Source organism: Phocoena phocoena, chromosome 12, assembly GCF_963924675.1.
Source record: "Phocoena phocoena chromosome 12, mPhoPho1.1, whole genome shotgun sequence".
NCBI classification, from domain to species: domain Eukaryota; kingdom Metazoa; phylum Chordata; class Mammalia; order Artiodactyla; family Phocoenidae; genus Phocoena; species Phocoena phocoena.
In genome coordinates, this window is record NC_089230.1 from 50,675,129 (window position 1) to 50,701,019 (window position 25,891).

General features: G+C 40.2%; 1 protein-coding gene across 4 annotated transcripts in view; it reads left to right on the forward strand.

Annotated features, from left to right (window-relative positions):
• Positions 1-6,847: 6,847 nt before the first annotated feature.
• SNX3 (sorting nexin 3) overlaps positions 6,848-25,891 on the forward strand; it is a 43,899-nt gene continuing 24,855 nt past the window's right edge. For 2 of the 4 annotated variants that reach the window (XM_065888806.1, XM_065888807.1), the window contains exon 1: positions 7,191-7,352. In XM_065888806.1, coding sequence (XP_065744878.1) covers positions 7,191-7,352 — 162 coding nt within the window. Of the gene's footprint in view, positions 7,353-25,891 lie in introns of all 4 variants that reach the window. The other 2 variants (XM_065888804.1, XM_065888805.1) reach the window with 2 other exon arrangements.

A 25,891-nucleotide genomic window follows, 5' to 3' on the forward strand; every position in this document is an offset into this window, starting at 1 on the left:
AAACTTATAAGCTTTTTGCACAGCAGAGGAAACCATAAACAAAACAAAAAGACAACCTACAGAATGGGAGAAAATATCTGCAAACAATGCAAGAGACAAGGGTTTAATTTCCAAAATATACAAACAGCTCGTACAGCTCAATATCAAAAAGCAAACAACCCAATCAAAAAACTGGGCAGAAGATCTAAATAGACCTTTCTCCTAAGAAGACATCCAGATGGCCAACAGGTACATGGAAAGATGTTCAATATCACTAATCATTACAGAAATGCAAGTCAAAACTACAATAAGGTATCACCTCACACAGTCAGAATGATCATCATCAAAAAGTCTACAAATAAATGCTGGACAGAGTATGGAGAAAAGGGAACCCTTCTACACTGTTGGTGGGAATGTAAACTGGTGCAGCCACTATGGAGAACAGTATGGAGGTACCTTTAGAAATTAAAAATAGAGCTACAATATGATCCAGCAATCTCACTCCTGGGTATTTATCAGGAAAAGATGAAAACTCTAACTTGAAAAGATACACACACCCCAATGTTCATAGCAACAATTATTTACAATAGCCAAGGCATGGAAGCAATCTAAGTGTCCAACAACAGATGAATGGATAAAGAAGATGTGGTATATATATATATATATATATATATATATATATATATATATATATATATATATAAAATGGAGTATTACTCAACCATAAAAAAGAATGAAATATTGTCATTTGCAGCAACATAGATAGACCTAGAGATTATCATATTAAGTGAAGTCAGACAGAGAAAGACAAATACCACATGATATCACTTATATGTGGAATCTAAAAAAAAAATTATACAAATGAACTTACTTATGAAACAGAAACAGACTCACATACACAGAAAACAAACTTATGGTTACCAAAGGGGAAAGGGCGGGTGAGAGGGATAAATAACAGTTTTAACAGATACACACTACTATATATAAAATAGATAAACAACAAGGATTTACTATATAGCACAGGGAACTACATTCAATATCTTATAATAACTTATAATGGAAAAGAATCTGAAAAAGAATATATATATACACGTATGTAATATATAACTGAATCACTTTGCTGAAACCTGAAACACAACATTGTAAATCAACTATATTTCAATTTTAAAAAATGTTTAAAAAGTCCTCATAGAAAATGAAATTACTATCAGCCGACTGTTCAGTGATCTCTGAATAAAGAGGAGTGGATGATCTTAATGACTAGAACTACCTAGCTGTGATAATCTAATATACTACTCAAGGAACACAACTCTCAAGGTGTCCACAGTAATTCAGGCACATTGACAAATTATTTTTCTAGAATTGAACCATTAGGAAAACATAAAATTGGTTATAGTTTTCTATCATCTTAGCCCATGGTTACAATATGGTTGTATCTTCTCGTCCCCACCACCCACTTCAGTTGCCACCCTTGTGTTACCAGTGTTAACAGTTTGGTGTATATCCTTTGCTACAAAAATATGCACATATAAAAGTACATACATACAATGACAGGGTTTTGTTTGTTTACCCAAATGGGATCATACTGCACAAATTATTCTTTGATCCTTACTTACCAAAACATCATGGATATTCCTCTTCTAATTCTAATAACTAAAACTAGATATATTCTAACATCTTAAGACATAAAAATAGGGACTTCCCTGGTGGCACATTAGTTAAGAATCCGCCTGCCAATGCGGAGGACACGGGTTCAAGCCCTGGTCCGAGAAGATCCCACGTGCCGCGGAGCAACTAAGCCCGTGCACCACAACTACTGAGCCTGCGCTCTAGAGCCCGCGAGCCACAGCTACTGAAGCCCACGCGCCTAGAGCCCGTGCTCCGCAACAAGAGAAGTCACAACAGTGAAAAGCCCATGCACCAAGACGAAGAGTAGCCTTCCCAAAATAAAAAAAAGAGTAGCCCCCACTCACTGCAACTAGAGAGAGCCTATGCAGCAACGAAGACCTAATACAGCCAAAAATAAATAAATAAACTTAAAAAAATAGAATTATTTCATTTGCTCTAGTATATAATTTATATATTACATATAAATTACATAAAATATTATATAATTTCCCTTAGTTTGAATATACTATAATTCAAGCATTTCTAATTCAGGCTGTTTTCAGTTTTTGCCACTACAAATAAAGCTGCAATAAACATCCTTGGACTTACATCCTTAAGTACTATGGTCTCTTGAAGCAAAAGCTGGATTTTGGGATCAAAGTATCCTGAATATTTTTAATTTGGATAAATATGAGCAAATTGCCTGTTTCCTTACAGTCTCCCTAACACTGTATGTTTCTGTTCTTTTTGATTTTTGCCAATATGATAGAAAACAGTATTTCATATTTTCTTTAATGTATTGATACATTTATTTGATTAGTGAGGTTGAGCATATTTTTCCCACTTATTGTCCATTTGAATTTCTTTTCCTAAGAGGCAGCATGAAATAGTGGTTATGTATATAAATTCTGGAGCTAGTTTTGCCATTTTGTACTTGTTATTTTGCCTTTCTGCCTCAGTTTCCCCATGTGTAAAATGGAGACAGTAATGGTACCCACCTATAGGGTTGTTAGGAGGATTTGACAAATTCATTATCTGAAAAACATGTAAAATTGTACCTATCCATATTCTTTGCTCATTTTTCTATGGGATTGTCTTTTTCTTATCAATTTATGGGAGTTCTTTTTATATTAGGAATATTAGCCGTTCACGATCTTACATGTTACAGATATACTTCCCCCAATTTTAAAAAAAATAATGCCTTTTGATATGTAATTTTTATTAAAAATTTATGTATTTAAATGACATTTTCTTTATAGCTTGTTTCCCATATTGCTTAGGAAGCACTTTTTTTACTCAAGGTTATACAATTTTTCTCCTAAATTTTCTCTAAACGTTAAAAAAAAAAAATTTCAGGGCTTCCCTGGTGGCACAGTGGTTGAGAATCTGCCTGCTGATGCAGGGGATACGGGTTCGAGCCCTGGTCTGGGAGGATCCCACATGCCACAGAGCAGCTGGGCCCATGAGCCACAGCTACTGAGCCTGTGCGTCTGGAGCCTGTGCTCCGCAACAAGAGAGGCTGCAACAGTGAGAGGCCTATGCACCGCAATGAAGAGTGGCCCCCACTTGCCACAACTAGAGAAAGCCCTCACACAGAAACAAAGCCCCAACACAGCAAAAATAAATTAATTAATAAACTCCTACCCCCAACATCTTTTAAAAAAAAATTTTATTTTTCAATTCTATCTTGGAATTCCCTGATGGTCCAGTGGTTGGGACTCTGTGCTCTCACTGCTGAGGGCCTGGATTCAATCCCTGGTTGGGAACTAAGATCCCACAAGCCATGTGGTGCGGCCAAAAAAAACCACAACAAAAATAAATAAATTCTATCTGGAATTTTTCCATGGTATAATGCAGGGGACTAGCTATGTGGTCTCCCTATTCCCTAGACACTCAACTGTGTCAGCAACATTTCCCCAATTAATTGAAATGCTCCCCTTGTTGTATATCATGTTCGTTGTTAGGATCTGTTCTGCACTCTATTTTATAGAGAGCCCAAACCATACTCGTTTTGTTTGTTTTTTTCTGGCCATGCTGCGCGGCTTGTGGGATCTTGATTACCGGACCAGGGATCCAACGCAGGCCCTCAGCAGTGAAAGTGCAGAGTCCTGACCACTGGACTGCCAGGGAATTCCCCATACTCTTGTTTATAGTTAGCTTTGCGGTGAGTTTTAACATTTGGTAAAGCAAATCCCACTTTGATTTTTTTCACTTTCATAATCTTCTTGGCTAATCTCCAACATATGAACTTAAAAAAAATCTTGTCCAGTACTACCCAATGCACCCAAGGCAGAGAGGAGGTTAAAACCAATCACAGTGGGATTCTGACTATATTTGCATTATTAATTTTATTTATTTTTTATGTATCAAACATTTTATCAAATCATTAATGAGAGAATAAGATGTTACAATTGGTTCAGAGAAGTCAGAGGGAACAGACGTATACATAAACAATCAGGAATGCTGATAAAAATTTTTTTAATTAAGTTTTTTATACAGCAGGTTCTTATTAGTCATCCATTTTATACACATCAGTGTATACATGCCAATCCCAATCTCCCAATTCATCCACCACCACCACCACCCCCCCGTCACTTTCCCCGCTTGGTGTCCACATGTTTGTTCTCTACATCTGTGTCTCGATTTCTGCCCTGCAAACCGGTTCATCTGTACCATTTTTCTAGGTTCCACATATATGTGTTAATATATGATATTTTTCTCTGACTTACTTCACTCTGCATGAGAGTCTCTAGATCCATCCACGTCTCTACAAATGATACAATTTTGTTTCTTTTTATGGCTGAGTAATACTCCATTGTATATATGTACCACATCTTCTTTATCCATTTGTCTGTCGATGAGCATTTAGGTTGCTTCCATGTCCTGGCTATTGTAAATAGTGCTGCAATGAACATTGGGGTGCATGCGTCTTTTTGAATTATGGTTTTCTCTGGGTATATGCCCAGTAGTGGGATTGCTGGGTCATATGGTAATTCTATTTAGTTTTTTAAGGAACCTCCTGTTATTTTATTTATTTATTTTTATTTTCAGCTGTGTTGGGTCTTCGTTGCTGCCTGCGGGCTTTCTCTAGTTGCAGCAAGCAGGGGCTACTCTTTGTTGCAGTTCACAGGCTTCCCATCGCAGTGGCTTCTCGTTGCGGAGCTTGGGATCTAGGTGTGCAGGCTCAGTAGCTGTGGCGCACAGGCCTAGTTCCTCCCTGGTATGTGGGATCCTCCCCAACCATGGATCAAACCCGTGTCCCCTGCATTGGCAGGTGGACTCTTAACCACTGCACCACCAGGGAAGCCCCTGCATTATTAATTTTAGATGAAGTGATATTTTTCTGATATTAAGTCCTCCTATTCAGGAACATGGAGTCTTTTTTACTTAGGTTTTGGTTTATATCCTTTAATAAAATTTCATAATTTTGTTCTTGTAGATCCTGTGTCTTCCTTCTTATTTTTTTTTTTTTTACTTTTGGTCACTGATGTGAATAGGGTATTTTTTCCACCTCCAGTCTAACTAGACATTGCCTAGACAGAGGAAAGTTATAAATTAAGTTCTTTACTTTCACTTGGTCACTAAATTCTCTTGTTAATTCTAGTAGCTTATTCTAGTGGCTTCTTCTTTATTGATTTTTCTAGGAATACAATCGTATCTCCTGAAAAATAAAGATTTTTTCCTGATGTTTATCCTGGGAAGCTCTTCTTTAGCTATTTGACGGTGCTGCTATTTTCTATAGCTGCTTCCCCACTGCACGCAATTGTTGCTGCTGCCCAAGGCTGCACTGAGTGGCCTCCAATGAGACAGCTTTCTAAGAGAATATCCCATGATTGCTTTGTACAGGTGTCAAACACAATACAGTGGTTGTGGATGACAACACAATACAGTGGTTCTTGGTCTCTTAGCTCTCATATATTCCAATTCCAAGAGTCATTTACACACATTTTTGAGCTCACTGCCCTAATCACAGCAGTCAAGTTTCCACTTGGTCTCTTGCAACAGGCCCAGCAGGGAGTCCTGCCTGGGTACTTATTCTGATATTACTCTTACTCTTTGACAGGGAGATATACTCAGAGAGAACTTGACTGACCATCCTAATGAGCTTGTCTGGGTCACTCTCACATTTTCCAGTTTTATTTTCTTTATAGTACCAATCATTTTGGCAGATATGTTATTTATTGCTTTATTATCTGTCTCCCCAAGATAGAGCATATACTAGACAATTAATCTGATGAAACCAAGGAATTTCAATGTCTTCCTCACCCTTTTACCTCTAGTATCTAGAGTTGAAAACACCTAGTAGGCCTTCAATAAATACTTGTTTAATGAATGAACGTTGAGTTTTCTTGAAAATAATCTACATCACATTTATTTTTTTAATACCAACTTTTCTTATTTTTATTAAGAATGGTTGCTAATGATCCAGACAATTTTTCAGCTTAAGGGACAGATCAGATTATTTAAAGTGAATGGGTTTTCTGAAACTCAACACAGAAACGCAGAGAGTTGTGAGACTATAACACCAAGGGAGAGAACTCCCCAGGCAGGAATAAACATCTATCCTTCTACCTCAATGCTCAAACTCTGCATTTGTTGGAGATTAAACGCGATCTACTTAACTGTTTTGTCTTTTTTTCATTTCTGATAAAGGCTTTTTTGAGTTCCATTTCAAATGCTGTACCAATACGTTTACCGCTTTTTTTTTTTTTAATTTACTGGAACTTTGTGGGAACTGAAGGGGAAAAGTTGCAGATCACTCAAACATCAGAAAGTCAAAGCAGGTTTCAGCCCATATATTATCTGTTATCTTGTTTTAGAGGGCCGACCAGTCTCCCCAATCGGTTCGACCGCACGGTTATGATCTCGCGACGATGTTTTTATTCCACTCTACTTTCCCACGTTCAATTTACCAAGCCAGACACATGTACGGTGAAACTCTCAAGTTGATATCAAAATCATTTGAGGCATCAATTCAAGGTTACCTAGACAGGCGTTTTCAGTGGTTTACAGTGAGACGGTGGATAGTTTGCCACTGAGCGTAGGCAGTTTTGTTCGGATTGCGGGCAAACCTCCCCTACCTCGCCTTTTAACTTTTGTCCCCGCGGCTCCCAAGACCGCGAAGATCGTTTCCGGCGTTCTCCCCACTGGTCCAGGCCAAAACAGACACAGAAACACAGGAAGCGCCCGCCCTCACACCCCCGGTCCCGCAGCACCTGGGCGCGCTCGCCCGATGCACTGTGGGCGCTGTAGTCTGGCCGGAACGTGTTCGCACCTACAAGTAACCTGACTGCGCTTTTCTTCCTCTGCCTGGTGCGCTGTCACCCTCCGCGGTTTCCGCTGAGGCTCCCGGCGCGGGACGCAGCGTTCCGGCGTGTCAGCTGTTCCCCTCTTGGGGACAGGAGGCGGAAGCCGGAGGGGCGCGGGGAGGAGCTACGCGTGCGGAGTGAACACCCACTCTACGTGCTCGTTCGCCCTGCGACCGCTGCGCGCGAGCCCGGCGTCCCCGCGGCGGGCAGCAGCGGCGGCAGCGGGGTCGGTGGAACTCCGAGGGGGTGGACGGAGCCTGCGGCGGCGGCGGCGGCGGCGGCTGCAGCAACGAAATGGCGGAGACCGTGGCGGACACCCGGCGGCTGATCACCAAGCCGCAGAACCTGAATGACGCCTACGGGCCTCCCAGCAACTTCCTCGAGATCGATGTGAGCAACCCGCAGACAGTGGGAGTCGGCCGGGGCCGGTTCACCACCTACGAAATCAGGGTCAAGGTGAGGCCGTCTTACTCCCCTACGGAGAGACCCCTCCTACGGCCCCTGGTGCCCCCAGCCGACCCTGGAGCGCAAACCCTCAAACGGCCAAGGCCACCTAGGCCGGGGCTCCCGGCTGTCCGCGGGCGGGGTCGTGGGCCAGGGCCCTTCTTCGTGTAGGGTTTGGATGGGGGCGGCAGAGTGAGCTGAGCCCAGCGCTGGCACTTGAAGAAGGTACTCGAAGAAGAGGGCGTGGGTTGAGCGCCGCTTGCCCCTCAAGCAGCTGATCTGGGAATGACATCTGAGTTGGAAAGGGGTAGATCTTTCGAGAACACAGCCCTTCATCGGGAAGGGAGCTAGCTGTGACTGAGAAAGGGGGTTTGCGCAAAGTTGAAGTATTTCCGGTTTTCTTTTCCTGGATACTTTTCTCCTAGGTGGCCAAGCCAAGCTGATTGCTTCAGGCCCTTCCCAAGCTACCAAACTCACCTAGGTTGTACGCTTTTCTGAACAGAAGAACCTCATGGGAGTTCACAAAAGCCTGACAAATTTGGTAGGGCTGAGCCAGGAGAGAACGGTGATTGGAAATGATTGACGTTAGTATTTTGGGCCACCGTCGAGCTAAAGGCTGAGGAGTGGGGAGTGTTGCCTACCTCACAATCAAAACTACCACTGCTTTAAGAAAAGCCTGTTCATTTAGGATTTTGCTCTCCTAATTTTGAGATTTGCACTTCACTGAATGAAGGAATCAGCTGAAGTAGAAACACATTTATAATTTAATAACTAGTATTTGTTGGCAGTAAGTAATTCAGATGATTTGAAAGATGCTAATTGAGAATAGCGCTTCACTTTCACTCTCTAGTTCAGAATTAAAGAATTTCCTCATGTATGGAAGTATCCTTAAAAATTAGTTACGTAAAACGAATCCAGCTGTTAATGACAACAACAACAAATTACTAAAAATTAAGCGTAAGAATTTGGTTTTAGAGTAATCAAAATTTACATAGCAAGTTACTATTAACATTTAAGTGGACTAATTTCTCATTAACTCACACTTTTTTGTGTGGTAAAATACAGCAAAGTTTAACATCTTAACCATTTTTAACTGTACAGTTTAGTAGTGTTCAGTTTATTCACTGTTGTGAAACTTACTTTAAAAAATGATTTACTTTTCATGTGTTGCTAGAAAAATGTAACAATCGTCAAACTTTTAAGATATGAAACGAACAGGTTCATGTTACAAGCCATGGTTGTCTCCCTAAGGATGTGTGGGCCACAAGCAGTCTTGTTACAGTGAAACTGCAAAATTTGAGCTCCAGTGTACCTAGGGAAGTACATTATCACGTAAGCCAAGTGAAAAAAATGAGGCACTTTTTTTTAACTTGGAATGGTTTGGGATTGTCTTAAATATATGGCAGATCGTTCACTAAAAAGAACTTCCTCTTTTACCCTTATTCACTAGCATGTTTTCCTTTATTTCTTGTGCTAAAACAGATCCTGGTGGTCCTATTTCTAAACTTCCAGAGCTAGTACTTCCTGTCACACAACTGAAGTGGAATCTCCTGCCTACATTTCCTCCATTTAATAACTTTGTGTTTATCATGCTGAGTGCATTATATTAAATGGACTCTAGTATGATAATTATTTTTAAAAATTCATCTGATATTTTATTACCATATAGCTTACGTGACACTTAAAAATAGTGTTTATGGTATGATCATTTGTATTCTGGAGATTAAAATCCTTTTTAAGAGTGATTAATGAGTTAAGGAATTAACAAAGTACACATCTACACTGGTTTGTTAGATTATATACACCAGTTTGTTTTGCGTTAATGACTGTTAAGTCATAAGTCATGTGCCCTCTAAGAAAACGTAATTGAGTTTCTAATGCTTATGAAATGCCATTGGGGATTCTCTTAATAATGTAATGTATTAACTTAAAACTCAGGACACCATATAGTAAGATAGTAGAACTTATTTTAGCAGCATGTGATTTTTGAGAGAAATTAAGGTAGAACTGCCAGGGAGATGAATAGGTAAGTCATTTTGTCATTTTTTTTTTATTACTACTTTTCTGAACTCTTCCTGCTATCCCTAGCTCCTGCTGCTTGCCTTCTGCTGTTGAATTTGACATGTGGCAAACCATTTTATGTTTCAAAGTTTGGGCCCTTAAACTATCTTATAGTTACTGTCTCATTCTAATCTTGAGAAAAATGTTCCATTTTATAGGATCTGATTGAAATTACTCTAATTCACAGAGTAATTTTATCTGGATGGTGGCACTTTAGAATGCAAGTTTCCCAATCTCCATTTATCTTTTGGTTTGAGGATAGTGTTTAAGACTATTAGAATCACTTGATTAATATCTCTGGGCTTTTGAAAATAATTGGTGCAGTGGTAATGTTTTTTAAAATTGTTCTAATGGTAGATATAGCAGAGAGCACCATAATGATTAAAGGTTTTTGAAAGCTCAGGGTCTAGAATTATTTTGGCATATTAAAGAGAAGGCTAAAGGTGAGATTCAGTCACTGTTTATGAAGTTTGTGCTATAATGTAACTTTAATTTTCTGGAGATTTTAAGTTAATTAAGGTCTGTTGTACCTGGAGACAACTGTTTTGAATAGGAGTGAAGTTAAGCATCTTTCTTTAGCTCTGAGTTCAAAGAATAGATTTATCATTTATTAGCAGAGTAAGGTGCAGAATCTAAGCTCCACTTCCCCTCTGTAAAATAGGTATGCTAATAATAGTACAGTTGGCCCTCTGTATCTGCTGGTTCCTCATAGGAGGATTCAACCAACCACAGATCTAAAATAATAGAAAAAAATTCCAGAAAGTTCCAAAAAGCAAAACTTGAATTTGCTGCACACTAGCAACTATTTATATAACATTTACATTGTATATTAAGTATTATAAGTAATGTAGAGATGATTTAAAGTAAAAGGGAAGGACTTCCCTGGTGGCATAGTGGTTAAGAATCCGCCTGCCAATGCAAGGGACACAGGTTCGAGCCCTGGTCCAGGAAGATCCCACATGATGCAGAGCAACTAAGCTCGTGTGCCACAACTACTGAGCCTGCGCACCACAACTACTGAGTCTGAGCATCACAACTACTGAGCCTGTGCTCTAGAGCCCACGAGCCACAAGTACTGAGCCCGTGTGCCACAACTACTGAAGCCCACATGCCTAGAGCCCGTGCTCTGCAACAAGAGAAGCCACTGCAATGTGGAAGCCCACGCACCGCAACGAAGAGTAACCCCTGCTCCCTGCAACTAGAGGAAGCCCCCATGCAGCAACAAAGACCCAATGCAGCCAAAAATAAATAAATAAATTTATTAAAAAATAAAGTAAAAGGGAGGATGTGTGTAGGTTATATGCAAATACTAAGCCATTTTATATAAGGAACTTGAGCATCTGCAGATTTTAATATGGAGGTGTGTGTGTCTTGGAACCAAATCCCCCGTGGATACTGAGGGATGACTGTACCTACCTCATAGGGATAAATGCCACAATGCACATAAATCTCTTTAGCACAGTGACTGATATATAATAGGCACTCAAAAGTTACCTCTTTCTAAATACAGCTACTTCTAAATTAAAAGTCAGGGGCTTCCCTGGTGGCGCAGTGGTTGAGAGTCCGCTTGCCGATGCAGGGGACACAGGTTCATGCCCTGGTCCAGGAGGATCCTACATGCCGCGGAGCGGCTGGGCCCGTGAGCCATGGCCGCTGGGCCTGTGCGTCCAGAGCCTGTGCTCTGCAACGGGAGAGGCCACAGCAGTGAGAGGCCCGCGTACTGAAAAAAAAAAGTCATTGATCAGCTAACTACATTTTCTATGTTAATGTGCAGTTGAGCTACTAAAATCATTGAATTTTCTTGTCAAGAAACATACATTTTGTGGCATTCCACGTGGGAAGTTGAGATGCCATTCATAACATAGTAAATTTCACACTTAAGAACAAAAATAATGAATAGAATACTCCATATTTTAACGTAGTATGTTTCCTATGATTGTACTAGGATTTTTTTTCCAGTTTGAGATATAATTGACCTACAAAATTGTATTTGTTTAGGGTGTACAACATAATGATTTGCTATATACATATATATAAATGATTACCACAATAATTTTTAAAATAAATTTATTTATTAATTTACTAACTTTTTGGCTGCGGTGGGTCTTCATTGCTGTGTGCAGACTTTCTCTAGTTGTGGTGAGCGGGCTTCTTATTACGGTGGCTTCTCTTGTTGCGGAGCACGGGCTCTAGGCGCACGGGCATCAGTAGTTGCAGCACGTGGGCTCAGTAGTTGTGGCTCACGGGCTCGAGTGCAGGCTCAGTAGTTGTGTCACACGGGCTTAGTTGCTCCGTGGCATGTGGGATTTTCCCAGACCAGGGCTCGAACCCCTGTCTCCTGCATTAGCAGGCGGATTCTTAACCACTGTGCCACCAGGGAAGTCCAATTACCACAGTAATTTTAGTTAATATTCATCACTACACATAGTTCTAAAAGAAGCTTTTTGAAATTGAGGCATATTAAAACATAACACTGAATAGTAAAGTTTACTAATAAACAGTGTGATGAGAAAGATAGTGAAAGTTGCATCTTGACAGTATTTGCCATTCTAAACCTGTATTGGTGATTCTTCTCTGGATGAGTCCTCTCATTTTAAATTGAGAGTCATTAATATCCTGATCAGAAATAAGTTAATTTTTAGACTTGTTTTTAGGATTTATAAGAATCAGTTGTTAAAGGGCCAAAATAGTTTTTTAAAGAATCAAGGCATTTTGGAGCCAAAGGACATCTGCAGGATCTGTGTAGCTTTATCAGTTGGCCATGAGATGTTGTCTGATATACATATTTGCTGCCAGCTACAGCTCACCTCCAGGATCTCTATCAGGGAAAGGCATTTTGCTAGCTTTGAAGAGTCTCATCTTACCTAACCCATCCCTTAAGATGGGGGGAGGGAGGCAGTGGCAATTAAAAAGTAGCCCTGTTATATTGTGTTAAGGGAGTCTGTTCTATGTTGTTCATTTTGACAAATAAGGGAACCAAGGCACAGAAAGTTGTCTCTAACCCAAAGTAAATTATCTAACTAGTGTCAGAGCCAGGGTTGGATTTGAAGTATTCTGGTCCTGGGTCAGAATTGCTTCACAGCTGCAGTTAATTGAATTTAAAACAATACATTAAAACCTTTGTTATCCACTGCCTAGTGTTGGGTAACCCTCAAGTGTCTGAACCTTTAGAAGGAAATCCCAGTGTTGGCACCCTTGAGACCTGAGAGTTGACTCTTCAGTAATCCACAGTAGATAAGATGCACCCAGGAAAAATAAATAGCTTAAAAGAGCTTACTGTTGAATTCTGTGCTATGATGAGATGACCTGAAGAAAAAGTGTGTTGCTTGGCTTTCTCATGTTATGTTAAAGCTGAAAAGTGAGGGGATTTATCACTTGAGTACCTGCTCTGTTCAATGGACTTTGCTATATATAGTATAATTTGATCTTTGTGGTAACCAAGCAGAGCAGATGATATCTTTGTTTTGCAAATGTGAAAGCTGAAGTCACTCTTGGTCCTCATCTATTGTCCTTCCTTCATCCTTATTTCAGTCCTGCTGAACTACTTGTATCTCCCAAGGAAGCTGAACTGGTATCCAGGCCTTTGCACACACTTCCTCCTCTGTTAAAAAGTCTTACTTTAGCAGCCTCATCTATCATTACTTACCCTGCAGGACTCAGCCTTGATTTTACCTTTTTAGAGATTTTGCTGATCCCTGGAATCTAGACTGGATTTCCTTCCTGGGTGCCCTTGTAGCCCTATTAGGATTAAGTCTGTTTGCTTGTCTGCAGCTTCCTTTAGTTCCTGTTTCTTCTACTCTAACTTCCTAGAGGATGGGGACTGTCATGATCACCCTTACTCAACACCTGACATTGTGCTTGGCATGCAGTGAATTCTTCGGAATAAATGAAGTTTAGGGAGGTTAAGTAACTTGTCCAAAATCACAGCTATTAAATAGCAGAACTGGGATTTAAATGTATATTTTCTGACCTTCAGAGCCCTTTTTCTTCCATCCTCACTGAACATTCAGATCACCTGGAGCACTTCCGAAACCCTTTAGATTCTCTTTTAATTGGGTTGGGGTGGGATTTGGGAAGTGGCAATTTAAAAAGCACCCCAGCAAGGCCACCTTACTGATATGCAGCAAGGATTATCCCTGGTGGCACCAAGCTTTCTGTCTCTGAGAAATGACAGGTAGCAGAGAAGTATGAAAAAAAAAAAATGGAGCCACAATGGTTGGTAGCCTTGATGAGTTTTTTAAAAAGGCAAATTCTGGGGGGGAAAAAAGAAAGAAGAAGCAGATTCTTACAGCAAAGAGGAAAACCAGTGATATTTGCCAAAGATGAAAACTATTTTTAGAGGGGAGACAGTTTAGATACTAAGCTGAAAGCATGCCAGCAGCTTAGCTTTGGGGGAAGAAGGGAAGGCATTGACTACATTCAGCCAAGCCAGATCTTTTTGCCCCTGTCTTGCACCATCCATGTCTATATCCCTGTGTAATAATCATGAGAGTAAGCCAGAAATCAGGAAGAGACAAAATATCTATCCACTTAAATAATCTTTATATTTTATTAATATTCCCACTCTATACCTTTAAAGTGGAAAATCTACAAGTGCTTAATTTTTAGCTGTTTTGGTGATTCCATGAGAGATTTTTCATCTCCTCACCTTCACAATCATGCTTACAAAAAAAAAAGGATTGAACTGTTACTTTTAGATACTTCTATGTTTGTACCATATTCTGCTTCCATGTAAGCAGAGCCAGCAATTTTTTGAGTATTAGATAAGAAAGATGGTGTCCAAGAAAAGCAATACTGTAATCTTGGTATTGCTGTTTACTGATTTCTTAGTTAAATGACTTAAAGCTCTCAGCCAGAGTTCTACTTCTTTTAAAGAAATATTTAACTTAGAATCTAGGAAATTAGACAAGGTAGTAAAATGTGACATATACTGTAGTTTGCCAGAAAGCTTGTATCAATTAAGATACAGTTTGGACTGGTCTCACAGAGACCTCAAAAAATGAGTTTATTTTTTTCTTGTGAAAAAGTCTCTAGCAGTCCAGGGCTGGTATTGTGACTATCAGCTCCCAGTATCACATCCATATTCTAGCCAAGGGGAAGGCATATTCCTGCCCCATTGCCACATTTGGCTACAAAGGAAGCTGGAATTTAGTCTAGCTGGGCAGCCGTATGAAGAAAGGAGGAACAGACACTGTTCTCTGCTTCACCACGGTGGCAAATAAGTGATTGGGATCAGCCTTCTAGGGTATGGCTCTAGCAACATTCTGATCATGTCTCTTGATTCTTTCCTTTGCTGATGACTGAAATTTCAATGTTTAGAGAAAGTTCATTTGATTTGAAAAAATAAAATTTGAGCTCCCATTTTGACATTCTTAAATGTGAATAAGTTTCCATCCCTTCCTGAGAAAATTTTGGTGAGTAGAGAAAAGAGGCACGCATGAAGACATGGCGTATTGATAGAGGTATATCATGGGGTTGAGTTTGGTTTAGAGGTACTGAAAATAGATGATTAACATTTTTTGGCCTTCAGTGACTTTAAAACTATAGGCGGTTTTACCTAGGACCAGCGTTTTAGCTGATGACATTGAATGATGGAGTATATTGTTTGAGCCACCTAAGTAAGTGAGGTCAATGTCTCTTACCAGAGAATCATAGGAAGACTTTAAATTATTTTAATAAAATTACTTAGTGCCTAACAATATTGGAATGGTCACTTTCTAAATTCTTTGCCCTCTAGGCTTTGATTTTATCAATGATGTAGCATCTCTGTTTCCTTGGCTTTCCTAAAATTATTCCACACCTGCCACCTATAGCTTGTTTGCTTCTGTTTTTTCCATTCCTGTCCTTGTGGTATGAGCTTCTCTGTGCTGTAGGAAGTTTGGGCATTCTAATCCATAGAGAGGAACAAAGGAGCCTCAAAGCTCCCCTTCTCATGTCTAGTTCTCAGTATCTCCTCTCTTGCCATGCAGTTATTGATCATCTTCAGGTAGAAATAGAAGCAGATAAAAATCTTGTTGGCTAGGCATACTTCTGTGTATCACCAGATCTTTGTTTAAATTTACACTCAAATATTACCTCCATATTATATAACTGAGAACATTCTTAAGACACTAATCACTCTAGAGCAGGATCAGCAAGCTATGGGCTTCCTTGTTTTGTAAAGTTTTATTAGAACACAGAATGTAATGTTCTGTTTACGTAGTATTTATGACTACTTTCACACTGAAAGGGCAGAGTTTAGTAGTTGCAACAGCCTAAAATATTTACTGTCTTGCCATCTGAGAAAAAGGCTGCCAATCCCTGGTCTAAATTTTATGTAGCATTGAAGTATTGGAAATCAAAAGCACTTGGAGAATCTTATTTTCAAAACATGAGACTTTGAAAAAAACATTCAATTAGAATGCCAGTAGTAAATGATGGAGGAAATGGTAGTTAAATATAACACTGCTAGTTAGGTTTTTTTCCTTAGACATTCATCAAATACCAATAGGATTTTAAAGCATAGTCCTATTCTTCGGTGCTGAATGGAAATATTAGATGCCATTTTTTCCTTCTGAAGGTCCTGTTTTTGCAAACACACAATCTAACTTTGTGAGTTATTAGATTACATCTACTATTCATATTAAGGCCAAGCACAAGGATTTTTAGTTTATAAAATTAATTTTCCTACTTGAAGCTCTTCATAAACTCCTTTGAATAACTACTTAGAGAGAGTTGGTGCTGATAAAAACTGTTAAGCAGCTGGTTCATGGTAGTTGAGGTTCAGTCAATAAACCAGTGGCAAAACTGAAGATGGTGCCTGACAAAACTATAGTCAGTTCTAGCCAGGATTGGGGTTTGGATATTTTTCAGCTCAGAATTAATTTTTCATGCCATATCATCATTTAATGTTTTGTGTTCTTACATGGTAACTCTCTACGTATTATGGCAGTATACCATTATTAAATGATTAAATTAGTATTGGTTGAACTATTGACGTGGGTAAGTTTAATGTCTGAGTTGTAGAAAGGGGTTAAGTTGAAAATTGAGGAACTGTAATATTAGCTCTCAAAACGGGACAAAAATTGGTAAAATTTTTATCTTAGTTTAAAGGGTAGTTGATGTTGATACACTGAAGTTGAAATAAATTATAGAGCTTTTCGCTAAGATGTTAGGATATGGTTCTTATCTGTACTCTGTGTATTTGTCCAGTTTTATTCTCTCAAGATTCTAATCTAACTAAATTTCTTTTTAGATTTAACTTGACATTTGAGTAGCTCCTGTGGGCCAGTTGTTTTATTGAGCACTTGGAATGCTAAGTTTAATAAGACATGGTTGCTGCATTTAGCAAGTTCACACCAACCTGAAACAGGACTAGACGTTTTCTTTTATCAGTTTTCCCTAAAAGTGTCCAATAAATGAACATTTATGAACCACCTACTACATCCCAGACACTGTGCTAACATATGTCTTGCCCTTAAAGGCAAGAAACTTATAGACTGGAGGTAGGGAGGTAGGTCAATTCAATTCAGTTCAATTCAGTTCAATTTAATGGTACTACTTGGTGAAGATAGTCATAATGTGCAGTAGGAACCCAAGCCTGCATGAGGGACCAGGGGTGTAAGGGCAGAATGGGCCGGGAATGTTCTAGGCAGAGAGAGCAGCTGTCTTTTCCGTCCTTCACTGCCAACATCTGATGTCAATAACCTGCCAAAGTCACACAGTATTAATACTGGATTCTGACCACTTTATGCCCTGGGACCCCTTGTTACTGTCCGGCTCGTACATCTTTCTCTACCTGTTTATTTATGGTTTGTTTTGTTTTAAGCATCTCTTGGGCAATTGCTATATCTCAGGCAGTATGGTAGGCACTTTCTTCTGTGTTTCTTTGATATAGTTTTAGTTATCTGACTGTCTCTTCTTAGAAACTATAATGACTCTCATTTCCAGTTACAACAGATCATAGAAATAAACCAGGGTCATTCTTACTTAACAGTAGTCATTTCCTTTATCAGCCTGATCATGCTTTGTGATATAGCCAAGAAAGTTTACCTGCTGTCCTCCTCCCAAACCTAACCCAAATGACCTTATTTATTCCTCCTTGCAAAAGCTCATCCAGATATATATACAATGTATAGGCTGGTTTTCCCACTAACCAATATTGTATCAGTTGCATAACAAACCACCCCAAAACTTAATGATATGAAACAGTGATTTATTTCCATCCATTCTGTGGTTTGGCTGGGCAGTTTCTCTGCTAGTTTTTGCCTGTGCTCTCCAGCTTTTGAGCTGGAGATTTGGCATGTCTGGCATTTGATGGCATGTCTGGCTATCCCCTGGGGTGCCTCATTCTCTTCTATATGGCTTCATTCTCCAGTAGGCTATACTGGCTTCCTTATATGGCAGTCTTAGAATAGCATTCCAAGAGAATGAAGATAGAAAGTTGCAAGACCTTTTGAGTTTTAGGCTCTGAAACTTGCTTGTCACTTCTACCACATTCTCTTGGTCAAAGCAAGTCATAAAGCTAGTCTAGATTCAAATAGACTCCACCTCTCAGATGGAAGGAGCTTCAAAGAATTTGTGGCAACATTTATTTACCACACATTACTTGTTAGGGACCTCCAAATGTCATAGTTGGTGGCACCTGTGGCTTGGGTGATTGTGGGAGCAGAATAACAATTCCTCAAAGATTTCTACTCCCTAATAACTAGAACCTGTGAATATGTTACCTTACATATGTTACCTTTGGAGATAATAATCAAATTAAGGATCTTGAGATGGATAGGTTGTCTTGGATTATCTGGGTGGGTCCAGTATAATCACAAGCGTCCTTATAAGTGAAACAGGCAGGAGAGTCAGTTACAGAAGATGTGACAATGGAAGCAGAGATTGGAGTGATCTTATTGCTGACTTTGAAGATGGAAGAAAGGACCATGAGCTGAAGAATGCAGGTAGCCTCCAGAATCTAGATAAGACAAGGAAACAAATTCTCTCCTAGATCTTCCAGAAGGAATGCAGCCCTAGTGACATCTTGATTTAGCCCATTGAGACTCATTTCAGGCTTCTGACCACCAAAACTGTGAGATAATAAATTTGTGTTGTTTTAAGCTACTAAGCTTGTGGTAATTTGTTAAAGCAGCAATAGGAAGCTAGTAAGAATGACATGCCGCTGTCCTAAAGATCATTTCCAACAGAAGGAAACACTGTAGACTCACTCCAAGAGAATGAGAGTCAGTGGGGACTGGGGCTCAGCCTGACTCTGAGCCTTGGTCATAGGCCACACAGCCGTATCTTTCTTTTCTTCATCAGAATCTAGCACCATCAGCTCTCATTATCCTTGCCTTCTAGTCTGCCAAGGTGTTTTACCAAAGGCATAGAAAAATATTTTTTCTCATGGAAAAAGTTAAGCGTGTTACTTAATAGCCTGTAGAGGATTAGTTTTCCAGACTATAGAGAAAATTACTAAAATACTGTCACTTTGGCTGTCCAAGTGTAGGTCAAGATTAACTGCATTTTTAAAAAAGTATTGGGTATAAGAGGAAGAACCACCTAATCTTTGATACACTTGTTTACCCTTGCTGTTGCCTTTGTATGAGAGAGGGCTAACTTCTGAGACTAGACAAGTGTAAAATAATGTTTTAGGTGATGAATACCTTAGGTTATTGGCTCTTGATTAAAACTTAGAAAAGATTTCAGACTCTATTGTAAGGCCTTTGACCCTCCATAATTCCAAACAAAGTCTTAAAGCAAAAGTATCTTCCATTCACTGCACACCTTAGGAGAAAAGTATTTTGACTGTTGCAACTTGTGATACTAGGTCTCAAAGTCTAAAATATATTTAAGGATTTCAAACAGTGAATGTATAACTAAATAATTTCTTCTGATGTCACACGATTTTTTATGTTTCTATTTTGAGAAGAAACCTGAACCTTAACTTGAGGCAGTCATTCAAAATGAACAAAAACAATCTTTTAAAACACCCACGTCCATTTGTGACAGAATAGGTTTTAAAAATCCAACTTAAAAGATCATGAAGCATATAAAAATATGTATGAAATATGTATGGTACCCAGAGCTTCTTTTTGAAGAAGGTTCAAGAATGTCAAAGCTAACAGAGCATTGTAGAAGGATTATAATTATATAGAATCTGATCAAACTTTAATAAAATTAAGAAAAGCTTTATAGGTTGAAGTAGGACATCAGTTATGGATATACTTCAGTGGATTATTTAGAACTAATATGTTCTTTGATCTGCTTTTCTCTAGAACTTTTGATATTCTTTGTCTAAATCTGCTTTAATACAGTAGCCATTAGCTATATTGGGCTATTTAAAGTTTTAGACTCAGACTACCAGACATATCTTTGTCCAGTTTTCCTTGGAATTCAGATTGACTTGTTTGACTTTAGTTGACTATAATTGATATTGGCCTCAAATATACAGGATGGCTCATATATGAAAGGACCAGTGCACCCAGGGTTTTTTCTCCTGAGGTTTTGTTTTGTTTTGCTTTTTACCTTTTGCCCTGTCTCTCTGTTTCTGGTCAGTGGTCACTCACAATCTGGTCACTGTTAACCCCTGTGCCAAACTCTAGGTGTGACTGACTGTAGACACACCCCGTTCTTTACTGATTGAGAGAGAGAAATTTTCTTAATTTCTCTCTTTTAATCAAACAAAGGTTAGAGACTTATTTTCTTTTTTTTTCTAAGTTGCCCAAGAGGCAAGGTTTTTTCTTTTTAATAAATTTATTTATTCATTTTTGGCTGCATTGGCTCTTCGTTGCTGCGCGTGGGCTTTCTCTAGTTGCTGCAAGCCAGGTCTACTCTTCATTGCAGTGTGCGGGCTTCTCATAGCAGTGGCTTCTCTTGTTGCAGAGCACAGGCTCTAGGTGCGCAGGTTTCAGTAGTTGTGGCTGGCGGGCTCTAGAGTGCAGGCTCAGTAGTTGTGGCGCACAGGCTCGGTTCCTCCGTGGCATGTGGGATCTTCCCAGACCAGGGCTCGAACCCATGTCCCCTGCATTGGCAGGTGGAATCTTTTTTTTTTTTTTTGCGGTATGTGGGCCTCTCACTGTTGTGGCCTCTCCCATTGCGGAGCACAGGCTCCGGACGCGCAGGCTCAGCGGCCATGGCTCACGGGCCCAGCCGCTCCGCGGCATGTTGGATCCTCCCGGACTGGGGCACGAACCCGTGCCCCCTGCATCGGCAGGCGGACTCTCAACCACTGCGCCACCGGGGAAGCCCCCAAGCAAGCGGAATCTTAACCACTGCCAGCAGGTAAGTCCGACTTATTTTCTTGATAGGATCATTTTATTACTTTAGGAAATTGAGTATCATGTGGTTTCAGAGACATCTTAGCAGTTTTTTGATGTCAGTATTGCTAGAAATTCTAGATTCTATGCCAGAGTCTGCAGAGAAATTTTGTTTTAATTCCTAGTTGCTGTTATTTACTATTGTTATTTCCTATACTTGCCCTGACATTACATTTTGTTTCTCTCACTCTCCATCCATTCCTTTATAGGGTTCCCTGGTGTTATTCCACCAATAGAAGACCTGACACATATCTCATTTTCTTTTTGGGTTTTGACTGATAGGTCTATCATAGTGTTTAAGTTTTCCTCTCAAGGAAGCTAGACTTCTCTCCCAGTTGATCTAAACATCTGGGGCAGTCTTTCCCAACCTAGTGATGGTAGAAGAGAACTGGAGGCGGACTTAGTATTATGTGTGTTGGGGGTAGAGGAACAAAACTTTGAGTACTTATGTACCATGGACTTCCATTCTTTTAGAGTCTACTAATTTTTTTGTTATTTGGGAGATAGCATTTAACAAATTCTAAGTGTTTAACACTTGAACTATGGACATGAATTCATATCCCAGTTTTGCCCTACCTGCTAATTGAGTGCCCTTGATCAATTAACCCCTCTGAACTTTTTGTCCATCCTAAGATGAGAGTGTTAGGATCTTCCTCAGAATTACATGAGAATTAAATGACGTGTGTTATGGACTTTAAATACTATCTTGTTTATTTAATATTAGCCGCTGCTGTTATTATCTGAGAGTTGGCTCCAGCTTTCTATTTATTGCACTGTCAAAAAGGAGAAGAAAGTGCTGATTTCAGCAAATGATTAGTTTTAAGAACCCATTACTCATTCTCTTATAGAATGTATTATTTTAAACATTCTTATAGAATGTATTATTATTTGGCAATAGATGGTAGTGATGGTTGCACAACAGTGTGAATGTACTTAATGCTACAGAACTCTGTACACTTAAAACTGCACACTTTGGGGCTTCCCTGGTGGCGCAGTGGTTGAGAGTTCCCCTGCCGATGCAGGGGACACGGGTTCGTGCCCTGGTCCAGGAAGATCCCACATGCCGCGGAGCGGCTGGGCCCGTGAGCCATGGCCGCTGAGCCTGCGCGTCTGGAGCCTGTGCTCCACAATGGGAGAGGCCACAACAGTGAGAGGCCCGCGTACCGCAAAAAAAAAAAATTATCATAAATGCAGTACCTTAAAATATTACCTTAACAGTTTCTATAAGTCAGAGTTCTGGGCATGGCTTAGCTCGGCCCTTTGCTCAGGTCTCACAAGGCCTACAGTCAGGGGTTGGCCAAGATTTTGGTCTCATGTGAGGGTTGGGATTCTTTCCAGGCTCACAGAATTGGCAGAATTCATTTTCTTGGAGGTTATAGAATTTATAGTAGCCTTCCTCTTCAAGGCTAGTCAGACTATCTCTTTGGTTTAAGAGGAACCAAAGCCCTCTTTTAAGGGACTCACCTGATTTAAGTCAAACCCATCCCCCCAAAATCTCCCTTTTGATGAACTCAAAGTCAAAATGATTAGGGACTTTATTTAATTCCATTTGCAAAATTCTTTCACTTTGTCAGAGAATGTAATCTAATCTTTGAAGTGACATCCATAAGACTCACCCACACCTAAAAGGAGGTGTGTACACCATGGGGTGGGAATTTGGGGGGCCATGTCAGAATTCAGTCTACTATGCTAGGTACAGAATTATTTGTTGTGTTTTCTTTCAACATTCTGAATATTCTACTGCTTCCGGGTCCCCATTGTTTCAGGGGAGAGTCAGCTGTTAATCTTATTGTGGGGGATTGGGGGGTATGTGATGAGTCATTTTTCTCTTGCTACTTTCAAAATTTTCTGCTTGTCTTTGTCTTTAAACACTTTGACCATGATGTATATAGAGTCTTTTTATGTTTCTCCTACTTGGAATTCATTGAGCTTCTTGGATGTGCAGATTAAAGATATTAGTCAAATTTGGCAAGTTTTCAGTCATTATTTATTCTCTTTGTCTCATTCTGAGACTCCCGTTTCACCTGTGTTGGTATGCTTGGTGGAGTCTCACAGGTCTCTGAGACTGCTTTTTTTTTGTTTTGTTTTTTTTCCTGTATATTCTTCAGAATAAAAAGTTGGTTGATCTGTCTTCACATTTGTTGATTCTGTTGTCTGCCAGTTCAGATCTGCTGTTGAGCCCCTCCAGTGAATTTTTCATTGCAGTTATTATACTTTTCAACTCCAGAATTCCAATTTGGTTCTTCTTTATAATCTCTTTTTGTTGAGATTCTCTGTTCATTGAGTCATTGTCATCATACTTTGAATTCTGTAAGTATGGCTTCCTTTGGTTCTTTGAACATATTTGTGATAGCTGCTTTGAAATCCTTGTCAGCTTAGTCCAACAACTGAACACCCTCAGAGACAAGTTTCTGTTGACTGTTTTCACCCCCATACGGGTTACACTTTCTTGTTTCTTTGCATGTTTTATAATTATTTTGTTAAACCAAGCATTTTAGATGATACATTTTAGAGACTGTTGAGCTAGATCACCTCTTGGCTTTCCTCCCAGGGGAGCTCTGATGCTGTATCTTTATTTTTTTTTAAGGACTTGCCTGTACTAAGTCTGTAGTTTGCAGTTGCTGATATTTTTCTTCTCTCTCTCTCTCTCTCTCTCTCTCTCTCTCTCTCTCTCTGTGTGTGTGTGTGTGTGTGTGTGTGTGTGTGTGTGTGTGTTTTAAGCCTGGCTTCCTAGAGGGTCACCCTTGGATCAGGACTGCTTTAGTAGTCACACAGTGACTGTTCAGAGGTTCTGCATAAACACCTTGAGCTAGTAAGGCTTCTGCCCTTTGCTAGTGTGTTTGTTTGTATGTAGGTTGGGGAATTGAAAGTATAAGCCAGGTTACAAGTTTGTTTCAGCTTTCACTTTGTGCCAAGTCTTCTCATGTCTTTATCTCTCCTGTATCTCTGAAAGACCTCATATTCCGTTACAGATGTATGGATAATGCGGGTCCTCACCATTCTTTTCTGAGCTTGCATACAGCTTTGTGCAAGCACATAGCCTTTCAGACCACCAGGGGTAAGTGAGAGCTTATCAAGGCCTGTCATTGCTGTGCCATTCTCAGGATACCCCTGCTAAAATTCTGGCAAGTCTGCTGATTTGTTTCTTGCCCCAGTCAGTACTGCAACCTTGGACTACTGCAGTATTGGCCTTCCCCAATTGTTTGCCACCAAGATCTCTATTGTTAACAACACCTGGAACTTTTCTTCATTCTACTCTTGATCAGTGATCTGTCTCCCTCTAGCAGCAATGGTGCTGGTTTGCACAGGTTGCCTCACTGGTAGAACTACTAGTTTTATATTTGATTTTTTTGGAGGGAGAGAGTTTACCAAGCTCCTTACCCCACCATTCCGGCAGTTCCACCCTTATCTTTTTACATTTGTTGACTGAAAAAAAAAAAAAAAGGCACAACCTGAAAGATGAGAACTATGGTTTATTCTGCAGACTTGCTGAAGACTTAAGCCCAGGAGGCAGCCTCTCAGATAGCTCTGAGGGACTGTTCCAAAGAGGTAAGGGAGGAGCTAGGATACGTAGGAGTTTTTGCAACAAATACCAGGTAGTTGGAACATCAAAAGATTAATTAAAGACAAACAGACATCAGGTTAATGAATTTAGTGCTTTTTACGTATGGGAAGAAGCAAGAGTCTGGGCTCATTGAAATCATTTCTTTGATATGCACCTTAACTATCTAGGACCAGTATCCTGTTTTTCTCCATCCTGAATCCCTTGAGGGTGCACAGTGTGAGGGGGTGGAGTGGAGGGCCGGCTGCAGTGGCTGATGGTTTGATGGCCTCAACATCCTTTGCTTCTGATATGGCAGGTGACATTTTTAGTCCACACTTTACACCTTTCTTTTAGGTTCCATATTTTAAAGAAACAACGTTTTACACATTATGGGTTTTTAAAAATTTTTATTTATTTTATTTTTGGCTCCGTTGGGTCCTCGTTGCTGCGCACGGGCCCTCTCTAGCTGTGGTGAGCAGGGACCACTCCCTGCCGTGGCGCGGGCATCCCACTGCAGTGGCCTCCCCTGCTGCGGAGCACAGGCTCCAGGCACAGGGGCCTCAGTAGTCATGGTGCATGGGCTTCAGTAGTTGTGGCTCACGGGCTCTAGGGTGCAGGCTCAGCAGCTGTGGTGCTCGGGCCCAGCTGCTCCGCAGCATGTAGGATCCTCCCAGACTAGGGATTGAACCCGTGTCCCCTGCATTGGCTGGCAAACTCCCAACCACTGAACCACCAGGGAAGCTCTCCTTTTTTTTTTGGTATATTTTTTAAAACTTTTTTTTTAAGTACTCTTTTTTTTTTTGAATTTTCAAATTTTATTTATTTTTTTATACAGCAAGTTCTTATTAGTTATCCATTTTATACATATTAGTGTATATATGTCAATAAAAGTTTTTTTAACTTTTATTTTATATTGGAGTATAGTTGATTTACAGTGTTGTGTTAGTTCATATTATTATGTTTTAATGTTAATTTATGGGTGCTCAGAAGCACTTGTTATGCAGTGTTTAAATATTTTTAAAAGCCTCTTAACCAAGTATTACTTAGCTCTTTGCACATAGTAGTTGTTGAACTGTTTATTAAATGTTTAGTAGATTTTTAAAAAATTATTTATTTTTGGCCATGTCGGGTCTTAGTTGCAGTGTGCAGGCTCTTCACTGCAGCATGTGGGCTTCTCTCTAGTTGTGGCGTATGGGCTCCAGAGTGCGTGGGCTCTGTAGTTGAGGCACACGGGCTCTCTAGTTGTGGCACACGGGCTTAGTTTCCCCGCAGCATGTGGGATCTTAGTTCCGCAACCAGGGATCAAACCAACGTCCCCTGCATTGGAAGGTAGATTCTTAACCACTGGACCACCAGGGAGTCCCTTTAGTAGAGTTTTTAACCTTTTTTTTTTTTTTTTTTGCGGTAGGCAGGCCTCTCACTGCTGTGGCCTCTCCCATTGCGGAGCACAGGCTCCGGACGCGCAGGCTCAGCGGCCATGGCTCACGGGCCCAGCCGCTCTGCGGCATGTGGGATCCTCCCGGACCGGGGCACGAACCCGTGTCCCCTGCATCGGCAGGCGGACTCTCAACCACTGCGCCACCAGGGAAGCCCCTAACCTTTTTTATTTAACATCTGTTTTGGGTCAGGTACTCTAACCATAGTGTTCCTTAAGAGCATGA